The sequence below is a fragment of the Ochlerotatus camptorhynchus genome, unplaced genomic scaffold (assembly GCF_037179485.1).
Source record: "Ochlerotatus camptorhynchus isolate MF236.1 unplaced genomic scaffold, CSIRO-AGI_Acam_v1.1 ptg000008l, whole genome shotgun sequence".
NCBI classification, from domain to species: Eukaryota; Metazoa; Arthropoda; class Insecta; order Diptera; family Culicidae; genus Ochlerotatus; species Ochlerotatus camptorhynchus.
The window spans coordinates 2,460,690-2,472,916 of NW_027040500.1; the positions used below are offsets into that span (position 1 = coordinate 2,460,690).

The window sequence follows — 12,227 nt, forward strand, 5'->3', positions numbered from 1 at the left end:
ATAGACCAAAAGACGTTGATGATGCAATTCTAGGTCGTTTTAATCTTGTTTAGCAATTGTGAGGCCTTTTGGTGTTTTGACGTTTTAAAGCCATTGTAGTTTTTTGATACCCTTTTCGCGCTTTAAAACTTTTATTTTTTGGCTTTTTTATAATCATTCTGGCGTAGGTCTTGACTAGGTTTTTTAACATCGTTATGAGGTGGTTTACTAAACTTTCTTTAGCTCAATATTCAAGGGACCATCGAATTATAGAATAACAATTCCATACAACATCGCTGTTACAGCAGCCATGAAATTAATGTTTACTATGGTTCTATAACTCAAAATCAAGTTAGTGGACATCGAGTTAGTGGACATCGAGTTGTGGAGAGTTGACTGTAGTTTTAATACTAGTTTTTTATGCTACTCATGCGATTAGATAGCTCTTTCAGAGTCTTCAGATAATGTTTGAACGGTTTTACCGATTTACCATAAATTTGTCGATTCTAACCATCTTATCTTGTTATGCATGTTTGGGGTGTTTTGGCGTTTCAAGCCGTAAAATATCACGGCATACATCATTTTCGCCTAATAACATCTCCATCTAATATTGGTGGGTCGCAAGCTTATACAATTCCTAAAATTGGGTCGCAATCGAAAAAGGTCAAGAATGTTGCCAATAATGCTTCAAATGGGGTGACTGCCGCAAATGCGACTGAAATATAGTATTTTGTTTGACTACATTAATCTAAAACAGCAAAAAAGGTTATCTTCCATTTAATTCCTCTTAATTAATTTTGGTATCCATGACAGATACGTATTTCGACTACAATGTGCAGTCTCTTTTGAATCATTTTCAGCAGAATTTGCTTCGATACGTAACAGTTGTGTATACGCCTTCCTAAACGGCTAAGTGTACTTCAAAACACTTTTCTCAAAAAACCGAAGATGAAATATTTAAAACCTCCACAGATTTGATTGTTAGGATCAATACTAAATTCCTGTGAAGAAAAAACTTAGGTACATAAAAGTTGCAACAAAAAAAAGTGCTTTCAGACATAGCGTGTAGCACCCTGGTGCAGAGCCAAATTAATGTTAATTTGGAGGAGCCCCGGCTCAGAGACATCAATCATAACACAGGCAACACATAACATGTAAACAAAATCCGGAGTTCAGTTTCTGCATGAACCCACCCATACTAATAAAACCCTATTTGGGTTTTGGAGAATTTAGTTAGCAATTTTAATTTATGCCATCATCAATATTTTTGCTCGTGCAGTCTTCTGACGAAATATTCTTTACATCAAAATACATTTTTTTTTGTGCACATGTCAAGGCCAGAATTTTTTGGGTATTTTAAGACCAGAAAGCTGAAAAAAGGCAATATTTCTCAATTAAATAATATGATCCATGCAGGGCTTTACATTTTTTAAGCTGACCAGTTCAAAGCCAAATATGATAAAAATAATAAAAATTTAAGAATCGACCTTCTCCGATTTGCACGAAACTTTGCATAATTATGTGTAATGGACAATCATTCATATTTTTTCAAAAAATAGGCCCTTTTTGAAAATGGCGTCATAGACATTTTTCAATAAATTGTAGCACTTAAATGTCACTTCTGATCGAAATGACGTCTGAGACAAAGTTGATAGTAAAATTGATACTAAAAAACCGATATCATGAGTTTATCAAAAACAGAGTAAGTTTTGATATTTGAGGCATTCCACGAAGGTTCGCAAATCGATCCTGACCGATCATTTCCAATTACGCTGAAACTTTGCACAGTTGTTCCTTTTTAGTAAAGACGCCATTTTGTGCTCTCAGTTTTTCATATTGAATTACGACTACTTTTTGAAAAGGGCCTGTGTAAAAATAGTACTAATGAGTTTAAAAATATATATTGCCGAAACGCTTTGTTCGATTGATTTGGAGTCTAGAGCAAAGTTGTAGATATTATTTTGGCAATTGTGTAAAAAATATACACTGTAAAAATTTCGTTTGTATCAATGAAAAAAATTATATTTATTATTAAAAAAGTTAATTTCTCGTTATAAGCCTCATTGAAGCTCATAATGTTTGCTACTAACTGGCAAAGTTTGGTGATGGTAAACTCAAAAACAAAAAAGTTATGGTTTTTTGAATATATCACGATTTTTACATTTTCATTAAAAACACATTTTTTTTAACCGTGTATATTTTTTAAAGAATTGCATTTTAATTTTGCACAACTTTTCCCAAGACACCATAGCAATCAAGCAAGCCGTTTTTGCAATATAGATATGTTTATTTAATTAGTGTTTTTCTACACAGGCCCTATTGAAAAGTTAGGATTCATTACATCTGATACCATGAAAAGGTATCGTTACTAACAAAACTAAAAAATTCATTTGATGAATATTGAGCTAGAACTAAATAAAAGTGAAATGATGCTCAAACTAGCGATTAATTTTCTTTTTTATTCATTGTCTTCAATTTTCCATAGTTGTATCAGTGATCTTAACGGTAATAAGTCAAATACTCAACACTGTAGTAGTGAACACCAAAAACATCTGTCTGTACCTAATGTAGAAATTATACCTATCGATCTGATACTTAAATGAGTTTGAATGGTGAAAACAAGCAGTTGATCACAAAGATTGCTTTTTACCGCATACATCTTAAAAAGTTATCAAATTAAATTCGTCAATCTGTAGAGAATTGCTCATTTATTTCATAGAAATAGCTCGAGAGTGCTTTGTAACGCTCAGTTTCAGATTTACAAAGAACTTTCGTTTAAATAAAGCAGCATTTCAGTACATTATTCAGGAGATTCGAGACGAATTTCCTGCTAAAAGGCATGGCGGACTATCGGTAGAGGACAAACTTGCGGCAGCTTGAGATTTTTTGCAGAAGGGAGCTACCAGCATGGAGCTGGCAAGGACTACGATGTAGCCATAGCCCAATCAACATTCTCTAAAGTGCTCAGTGAAATGCTGGTTGTTCTGGAAAGAAAGATTTACCCTAAGTGGATAACATTTGCTATGACAGATCAAGAAATGAGGGAAGCAAAACGAAATTTTTACGATAAATCGGGAATACCAGAAATCATAATGTATGTAGATGGCACACATTTCGAAATTATCCCCCCAACTTTAAACCGAAACCTTTACTACAACAGAAAAGGATTGTATAGTCTTAGTGCCATGATCGTAAGTAAAACACATGGAAAATTTATGTTTACTATATTAAAAACGGCAATCTTGACACAGATGTACTCCACATAACAGGAATTCAGAATCCCAAGAATTCATGGACTTCTGCAACATGTATGAGATAAACTACTCTAAGCTTTCAGGGCATAACAGGTTATTATTTAATGTATTGCTTCAGAGTGTGATCAAATACAAAGGCCATATATCTTACTGCAAACGACTTAATTCATGTTCCAGGATTCTCTGTTTAACTTTAAGTTTATCCAGCGTGATTTTTTCCAAGGCCAAGTTGTGTCTTCTTTGTTCTTTGAAATTTTCACTCAAAACTTTGTGAATGTCAGTCAATCGCTTAGAGATCTGCCGGTTGTAGTATACTAAATCACCCGAACTTTTGCTGTACGATTTCAATGCATCTGTAACAGAATCATGAAATTTTCTTTGATTGTCCACAGCAAACTATCTTCCGCTTCTTATGTGGTGTAGAATCTTCGTTGAGGTCGTTATCCTCATCCGGGATTTCGTTTTCTTCATTTTCGACATTGCTGTTGAAGGATGCATCCCGATTTTGCTGATCCGAAGCAGACCCGAGCCCAAAGCTAATAGAATCGTCGATGCCCTCAACTGCTGGTACCAGCCCTGCCAGTGCGACAACACGCTCCGCCAGTCCACTAAGCTGAATTAGCTTACTAGAACCTCCTCCCGTAGCTAGCTGCTCACGGCGGTTGTGAGCTAGCTTGCGCTTGGTATTCGACTTGAAATCGAACCAAACCTAAAGTAAAAAAATAATAAGCACTATTTCATATTTATCGATACTTTATGAAATTAATCAGTGAATACCTGTTTCCAAGCCGTTGAATCCCTAGTCGGTGCTATAAGACTGTTGAGTTCTGATGCCACGGCTCCCTAAAACGGTGTAGTATTAAACTTGGTGAAGCCTTTAGCAATATCCAGTTGGTCTTCCAATAGCTCAAGAAGTGTATTAAACTGCTCCTTAATAGTACTTTTACTTTTTGGAGGCGAACCAGACCAAGGCTGAATGCCTCCCTAATAAAGATAAATAATAATAATACTTTTACTTTGTGACTGCTTTGCCCTAAGTGAAACAGAAATTTTGTTGAGAATGTAATTAATGGAGAAATCTATTTCATTGTATTTTTTGTACTTTCATCGTTGCAAAATTGGGGCTACGCACAGGGAAATTCACGGAATGTGGATCACAAAGTGGAGCTGGTTTCTCTGCATTTTTTCCTTTTTACAGGTGTAGCGACGAAGATAGTCACGACGAATGACGGTAACTGAATTCTCACTGTTCTTCTCACAGGCTACTTCGTAGAAACCGGTGCAAATCTGGTGATTCCGACTTCAGCACTAACCGAAATTTTGAAAACTTTCTTCTTAGCTGAAACGTAAAGCAAACCCAATAACCACTTTCGATTATGCGATTCGCGAGTTCCGAGTGACGTTTCTCTGGTTGACACAAAAAAACACGTTCGAACGGAAATGGGAATTGGAAAATTTGTTCGAACGAACGATGTTCGAAAATTTTAATGGTTCGAATTGGTTCGAACGAAAACAGAAATACGAATGTAGGATACGTTCGAACGTTTTCAATTTGAACGAAAACAAAAATAAGAGTGAATAGCTCTACAATGTGTGACTCTTTATCAAATTCAATGGTACTTATGGAAAGGGGAATACATTTAGAAATCATCTTTGATAGAAACATTTCATTTTTTTGTTAAAACCCGTTCAAGAAAGAGATGTAAATCGTGGGTTGTGCTTAGTAGGACGGAAATTAGATCTAATCAGATCTTCTAGACTGAGTAAAATTTTTGTCAATTTTCCTGATTTTCCAGCAGATTTTTTAAGTTTTACATAAGAAAATATGTTCCTGAGTTCCTGCACTTTTTGCGATTATGAGAAAACTGAACTCAAATTTTGTTTGATCTCATTAGCCGTGCACTCACATGTCATACCGGTTGGTGAAAAACTCATTATCCGCCATTTCTTCATTTTTTGTCAGTAAGGAACAAAAGGACAAATGAACAAAAAGACAAACGAATCTTAAACGGTCAAAAGGTCGAATGAAACTTTAAGGGACATAAGGTCTAATTGCACAAAAAGAACAGTTTCAGGCCAAACAGCATAAAAATGAATTTCAGACTCGGCCATCTCGAATATGTTATTCAATTATTTTGAAATTAAAAAAAAAAAACATTTGAAGTTTTCGCTAAGTAAACGTCGCATTTAATCAAAACAACGTTTGAGACAAAAATGCAGGAGAAAACAAAGTCTTTCTAGAAAAAAAATATGCATAGAGCAAACAACCCTATTGATGTGGTACGTTACAAGCTTTAGAAGCCTATTCCAGGTCTCTATTCGCCTTGACACCAGTCCCGAAGTGACGTTTCTTCATACACATTTTGACAGTTCCTTATGGGGTTTTGCGTTGGAGTGAGATAATAAGAAAAAGTCCGTCATGTTTCACACATAGACTGACAGTTACATATGAGATTTCTCCATAGGAGTAAAGAGTTACAGAGCTCTTGTCAACGCCAATATACACAGCAATAGGCTCCTAACGCTTATCACTTCTTCATTCCTTTATTTAACGTCGGTCTCTATTCTGCAATCTAGTGCCAATCAACGACGGATATCGATTGCTATCCATTGACGGCAATCAAATGCGCATGAAAGCAGCTTCCACACCTGCGTAGGATATCATACCCATTCAACACACATGGGCCGGGACCAACGGCTTTACTTCCCTTCCGAAGGAAGACGTGACCAGAGATTTTTAGGCCTCAGAAAAATCCCCCTGACCTCGGCTGGGATTGAACACAGAGCCATTGGGGTGAGAAAGCAGTCACGCTTACTACTACACCATCGGTGGCGACTATAACGCTTATTACGTATCGCAACAATAGCCCTGCATACTTTGTTTAAAAAATAGTTAATTTGGAGAAAAAATCCAAAAAGTTTTATAATTAATAACAAAAAATGTGATTTGTCGACTTGATAACTGATCTTATTCCATTTGATTCAAAGTGTGATTGCATCAAAAATTCAACATCTAATTAATTTGTTTTCTATTCCAGGCGACACCTCATCCTCTCTTGTCAAGGTAGACTGAACATTTTTCCATTTGATGATCCGCTGTGTTCATTCGCATTAGAAAGTAGTAAGTATACTAATATATCATGGGATTTTGATGAATGAATAGAACATTGCACCAAAATCCCTCAACAAATAAGTACTACATATTCCCATCACCTGCGACTTGTAGTGCTTCGTTGTGTACAGGTAAAACCAGTAATCGGCGTCATTGAAGTAGATGCCGTGCTCGCATGAAACAATTCTACCGACTAGTCGCAGTGGGCACTACGGTAAAGGTGTCAAGGATTGAACACATAGAGAAAAAATAATCCACGGCTGTGGTAACGTCAGCTATTTTCCATTTGCTTTCCTCATTTAGCTCAATCTTAATTGAAATCGCGCTTGGAAAGCATGCAAATACGATCTGAGATTAGGGTTTTTACCTAATTTCTGTCTTATTATGTAAAGCCTGCGTATATCCTCTTATTGTTAAATGGATTTGAACAAACATTATAACTTTTTATCACTGTACTTGTTTTATCTCAAATTCGTCATGTGAAATCCGTCCTAACGTATAGATAGTTCATTAGATTTTCATCGTTACATAACGGCACAGAAATTGGATTTAATAGTAATTGTTAGCTCCAACCGGTACTATCCTCGTATTAAATCCCTACCACGAGTGTCGGGCTACTTTGATATCGACGTCAACTTAAAAAAACATATGGTAGATCTTCCAACCAGGGCCAGTATTTAAATTTAATGCAATTTTCAGCCTACTGCCATTAGAATTGTTCGCATCGTTTAGAAATAAGAAGGGTATGAATTTCTTGTTCATTAGTGATACATTGCAGAAAATCTGGCAATTAGACAATCGATTTAGCAGTAATTCTACGTAAATATCACTAACGGCTGCAGTAGGCGTGGTCCATGCTTAGGATTGTGTAGCTTTGTATATACCCAAGCAACACACATGTTATATAAAAGTTTATATAACTTTTGTATAACTGGTTTTGGTTGTATAGTAGTTTACTCCATATAATTCTGTGAATGTGAGTTATTTGGGTATTTGTTATCTTTACTCTCAACAATTTCAGTCTAACTCTGATTAGTATTGCAACACTAGAACTAAAGTATCCAAACAAAACCGTCCATGCTTCATAATTATCAACTGGTGGGGTGCTGAAGACCTTACCATCTCTTTTATTTTTTCACTTTTTAATATAACAGCAAATGTGACGTGGTTTGGAATATCGTAGACAACAAATGTAGATAACAAATTCACATTAATAGACCACGTGTATGTTTACACTCCTGAGCGGAAAAGCAAATGAATGGCAGAGCTTCCGGTGATTTACTAAAAATTCTTCATCAGCCCATTACAAACATCTGTATTTAAGGTATTCGTTATCGGGGATGACTTCAAGACTTCATCACTAATAAAAAAAAATGACGACCGTAGGGGACTGGGGGTGGATTTCGTTGAAGTGTCAGTTTAAAATATACATTATGTCTGTCAAACCCCGAGACAGCTTATCAGCAAACCATGGGTGACTACGCTACGCATAACTCAAGAGAAATTTTATTTAACTTTTGATTACAGTGGCTGAAGGACCGGTCCCTCGAGCGACTAAATTAGTGCTGATTTCAAAGTGTATTAAGAGTATGTGCGAGGGCCGATCTTTACTGCTTAGACGCTGGTGACGCTGGAATAACATCACCTGGACATATTATGAGTAGTTCCTAAATGCTGACTTGGGCCAAAACCCATCGTATGACACATTAAGACTGTGTTCCATTGGGTGAATTTTCACTTAAATTTGACAGATGGACAATTTTCAATTAAACCTGCTGTACTACACTCAATTCTGACCGACCATGAATCAATTTTGACATACATCTTCTCGAAAATCGGATGATCAAAAACAGAAGGATTTTCGAACATTATAATTTATTTTCTAAGTGTCAAATTTAAGTCACATGAGAACTAAATTATAAGATCATTAGCGGTCATATTGAGTTCTCAGACCCACATTGGTCACATCCGCGAATGTTCCAGATAGCTTCGGAAAATCCAAAACCTTACTAAACAAAAATATTTCATATCATAATCATATCATTATCACATGATAATTTTATATAATTATTTTAAACGACTAAATTGTGTACCAGTTTGGCCAAACCCGGCCAAGTCTCAAAATCCAGGAAGTGCCCAGAATTTGAAATGAATTAAAACTTATCTTGTGATGCATCATATCGCCTGAAAGTTCAAAAAGCAAGAGTACTTTATGACCGGGAAAGTGCTAGAATCTGGAGTTAACTGAAGTAACATCAAATCACATAAAAAATTTAAATGGATATTTTTTGGTCGCTATTGAAAATTTTAGTCGATTGCTGATTTTATGTATGTACAGTTCGAAAAAGCAATGTAAATTTCTGTTCAATATGATGCACATAAATGGAGCGTCACATATCATATACGTTTACATTATATATCATGTAAAGTTTTGACACATTTCATGCAATGTAGCAAATATATATAGCCCATCTTTGTAAACATCATTGTTTGCAAGTTGCTCGGTTGCGTGAAATGAAATACAAGTCTACGTGAATGAATGTTTACATCACATTTAAAATTCAGAATTTTTGTCTGTGTGGGCCCAAATTAGGGGCATTTAGGCCGACATTACATCCATTTCCCCTATATAATCATTTGTCATTGGCATGTTCCAAGTGCTCCCTGTTCAAAATCTGCCATGAGTCTAAATGAATGTAGATAAATGTGGACTTTAGCAATTTTGTCGGAATTTAAAAATAAATCAGTAAGAAGGATCAAATTTCGCCATTGGTGGATAAGTTCAGGTTTTCTTAATACATATGGTATAAATTAGCACAGTAGAAAAAAATGCATAATATCCTACCAGATACTCAATTTGTGTACCTCGATATACTTTTTGAAATATTCTCCGACGCTTATAACCTTGACGAAACAATCGAGTATGAATTTCACTTCATCTTTAATCAGATTTTGAAAAATAATTAGCCGTAAGAAGGATATCCTGCTTTAGATTCCAATTAAATGCAGGTCGCCTCGTTAAAGGCTCCGATGACGCGAATTATTTTTCCGCTTGGAATTGTCTCATAATTAAGTGACTAAGCTTTCCTTGATGCCAATGCTGAGGGACCACTTGGTTGACAGACTCTGGGTGCCACGTGCCGTGCTTTTTCCAGAGCTAGCTGTTCAGATGGGAGGGCGTAAAATTTTCTCCGTAATTAACGCTCGATTTGCCGATAAAAGAGACATTATTTCTCCTCGAGGTGAGTAAGCTGTAAAGATTGTTTGTAGAACGATGTTGATGAGGGAAATGAACATTATAGATAATGTGGGTAATACTACCGGGGATATGAACACAATAAAATCATTCAAACAGCAAACAGGAATAGGACCTCGACTATCAAGTCGAGGATATTTTCGGGATGGTAATTTTCTCGACTTGCCTGTAATTTCGTGCTTACTACACATGAGTACGAGCATTATTGACCGAAAGCAAAACATATTACAAGCCCGTCATGATGTGAGCTTGTATGTGTGATTGTTTTCTCAAGTGTTTTTGTTACGCATAAAGTAGTAATGATTGAAAATCGAAGCAATCACCAAGAAGTGAGAATCTTGCTGTCGCAATATAATGATAACGACATCGAGGATAATATCACCCTCTTCCCTCGGTGGATCATCAACGTCCGCACTGGCATCTGTCATGCTGGCACCTGTCATTTATTGAGCCCTGGTGGTGAAGCTGACTGGGGACTTCCGCCCAACAGTTCCAATGTGCAAAATGATCACATAAGGGTGGAATATCCATTGCTTTGTTCGAGGAATTTATTAGTGGGATATCTTGTTAGTTAGATATCTTTGGTAAAAATAAAAGTATTAATTGCACTATTTTTTTTTTTTTTTTTTCTTTTCTTTTCTAAAATTGTTCAACATTGGGAAAATCAACATTTCCCGTTTTTCTGCATACAAAACTAATCACCATAGCTTGTTTTACTAGCAGCATCGGTTGCAAAAATCAATCATCAATGGAGATCCATTAGATTGGGGCTCTTTTCTTTCATTTCTCCGGCGAGTAGACATTAATTTTGTTTGTTTGAATTGTGGCTTAAGTTTCCGGGATTCGGTGCACAACGGTATAAGATGCGATGTTTTTCAGGCAATTCCCAAAACTACGGTCGTCAAAATCGCTTTTTATCACGCTGATAAAATAGTGTAGCAAAATAGAAACACACCACATAAAAAACACAATTACCAACAGGGTTCTCTTGTTGAACAAAGTTTTCCCTCTCCTCTGGAGTCTGATTAATGACATTTGTATCCTTGAGACAAGTCCAACCAAAGCTAGAAAGACACATATTTCATATCTCAGTGTCATTGCGTTGTCGTTGTCGTGTATGTCGGGCGGTTGACTCAGCTGCACAAACTTTGGACAGAGCATGGGGATGATAAATGAACTTCCCGTCTGAGCACTGCACATACAGTGCTGCTCGATGTCATGGCAGCACAGGCTGGATTTCATTAAAATATGCCCATTTCCACATGATGTAACTTTTTCATAATCCTTTGTCGGAAACTGAGAAGCAGTAATTTCTCCATGCTAGGTAGGTAAAAATGATCGATAAAACTCATATCAATGTTTTCAACTTACAATGTTCGTACTGCAAATTTTTTAATCAGTTACATCAAGTCTACCGTTCTGATTCAAGCTTCGGATACACAAAACTTTTCGAAAAAAAAATGTTGTTTAAATAGAGCTACCAAAATTCAAGTTTCGGACAGAAAAGATTTAAATTTCGGACAACGCTTGAACGTTTGGAATCATTCTCATTTTTTAGTGGACACCCGTTAGTGTAATTAAATTTAATTGATTTAGTTTTTGCAAACTTTTTGTCCCAGAATTGCTGCTCCATCTCTCAACATTCTCTTTTGTGATCCGGTATGATCTTGCTCACGGTTGATCTATTGTTTAATGCGATAAGCTAGTTGTTTGTCTAAGCTAGTGTGGTGTGTTCGAAGAAGAAAAGATACCGCAAATACATTCGATCTTGCAGTATTTGAGCGGGGAAGGAGTGATGGTGATATGAGAAGTTTTGATCAGAGTTTTGCAGAGGGTGTGCGGGGATGCTTCTGTCTAGATCGCCACCAGACGCTGATTATGAGTTAATTTGGTGAGTGCATTCCAATTGAGGAGTGTTCTTATGATTGAGTAGGATATAGCGTAAAGATTTTGTTTGTGTTTAAGCATGATACGTTTTGGGGAAGAGGATGAATGTCGAGATTGCGATCGACAATGTAAGCTTAGCACTTTACCGATTATATTTTGATGTATTGTCGAGTGCGTACACAAAGGCCGTGTTTTACGAACTACAGTTCACTTAAGTGTTCGTGAAATATTAAGGCGAGAGTCAGTAGTAAGGTACGTAGCCCAAGCGCATCTGTGTCTAGGTTTGTGACCCACATGATGTTGTTTATTAAAGGGAAGCTTACCGGCCCGAAAATAAAAAAATATTTTCTGCACGTTTTTATTTTTCTAAAAATATTGGTAAAACTATCAAAAATCCAAGCAAATCAGTTTTTTTCTTAGATTTTTGCCAAAAATTACATGTAAAAATATGTTTTCTATCTCATCATGACAAAAAATTGGACTCTCAGAAAAACCGAAAAGTCGAAGTTTTGTGATTTTTTGAGCCCAACTTTATGCCATAATGACTTATAAAAAATGTTTTTGCACGTGAATTTTCTTCGAAAAATAAGAAAAACTGTGATTTTTTAGATTTTTGATACCGTTGACAAAATATTTTTAGAAAAATCAAAACGTAATTATTTTTTTCGGAGCGGTGAACTTCCCCTTAATTTATTTGATAAGGCTCAACCGAATTAACTTTACAGAGCCGAGGATTCTT

The 12,227-nt window shown here is 36.1% G+C and overlaps 1 protein-coding gene across 24 annotated transcripts in view; it reads left to right on the forward strand.

The window, feature by feature from the left end:
* pHCl-1 (pH-sensitive chloride channel 1) overlaps positions 1-12,227 on the forward strand; it is a 442,438-nt gene that overhangs the window by 309,186 nt on the left and 121,025 nt on the right. For all 24 annotated transcript variants that reach the window (XM_065218428.1, XM_065218422.1, XM_065218457.1 and 21 more), the window contains one exon: positions 6,272-6,354. In XM_065218428.1, the coding sequence (XP_065074500.1) occupies positions 6,272-6,354 (83 nt within the window). The remainder of the gene's footprint in view (positions 1-6,271; positions 6,355-12,227) is intronic.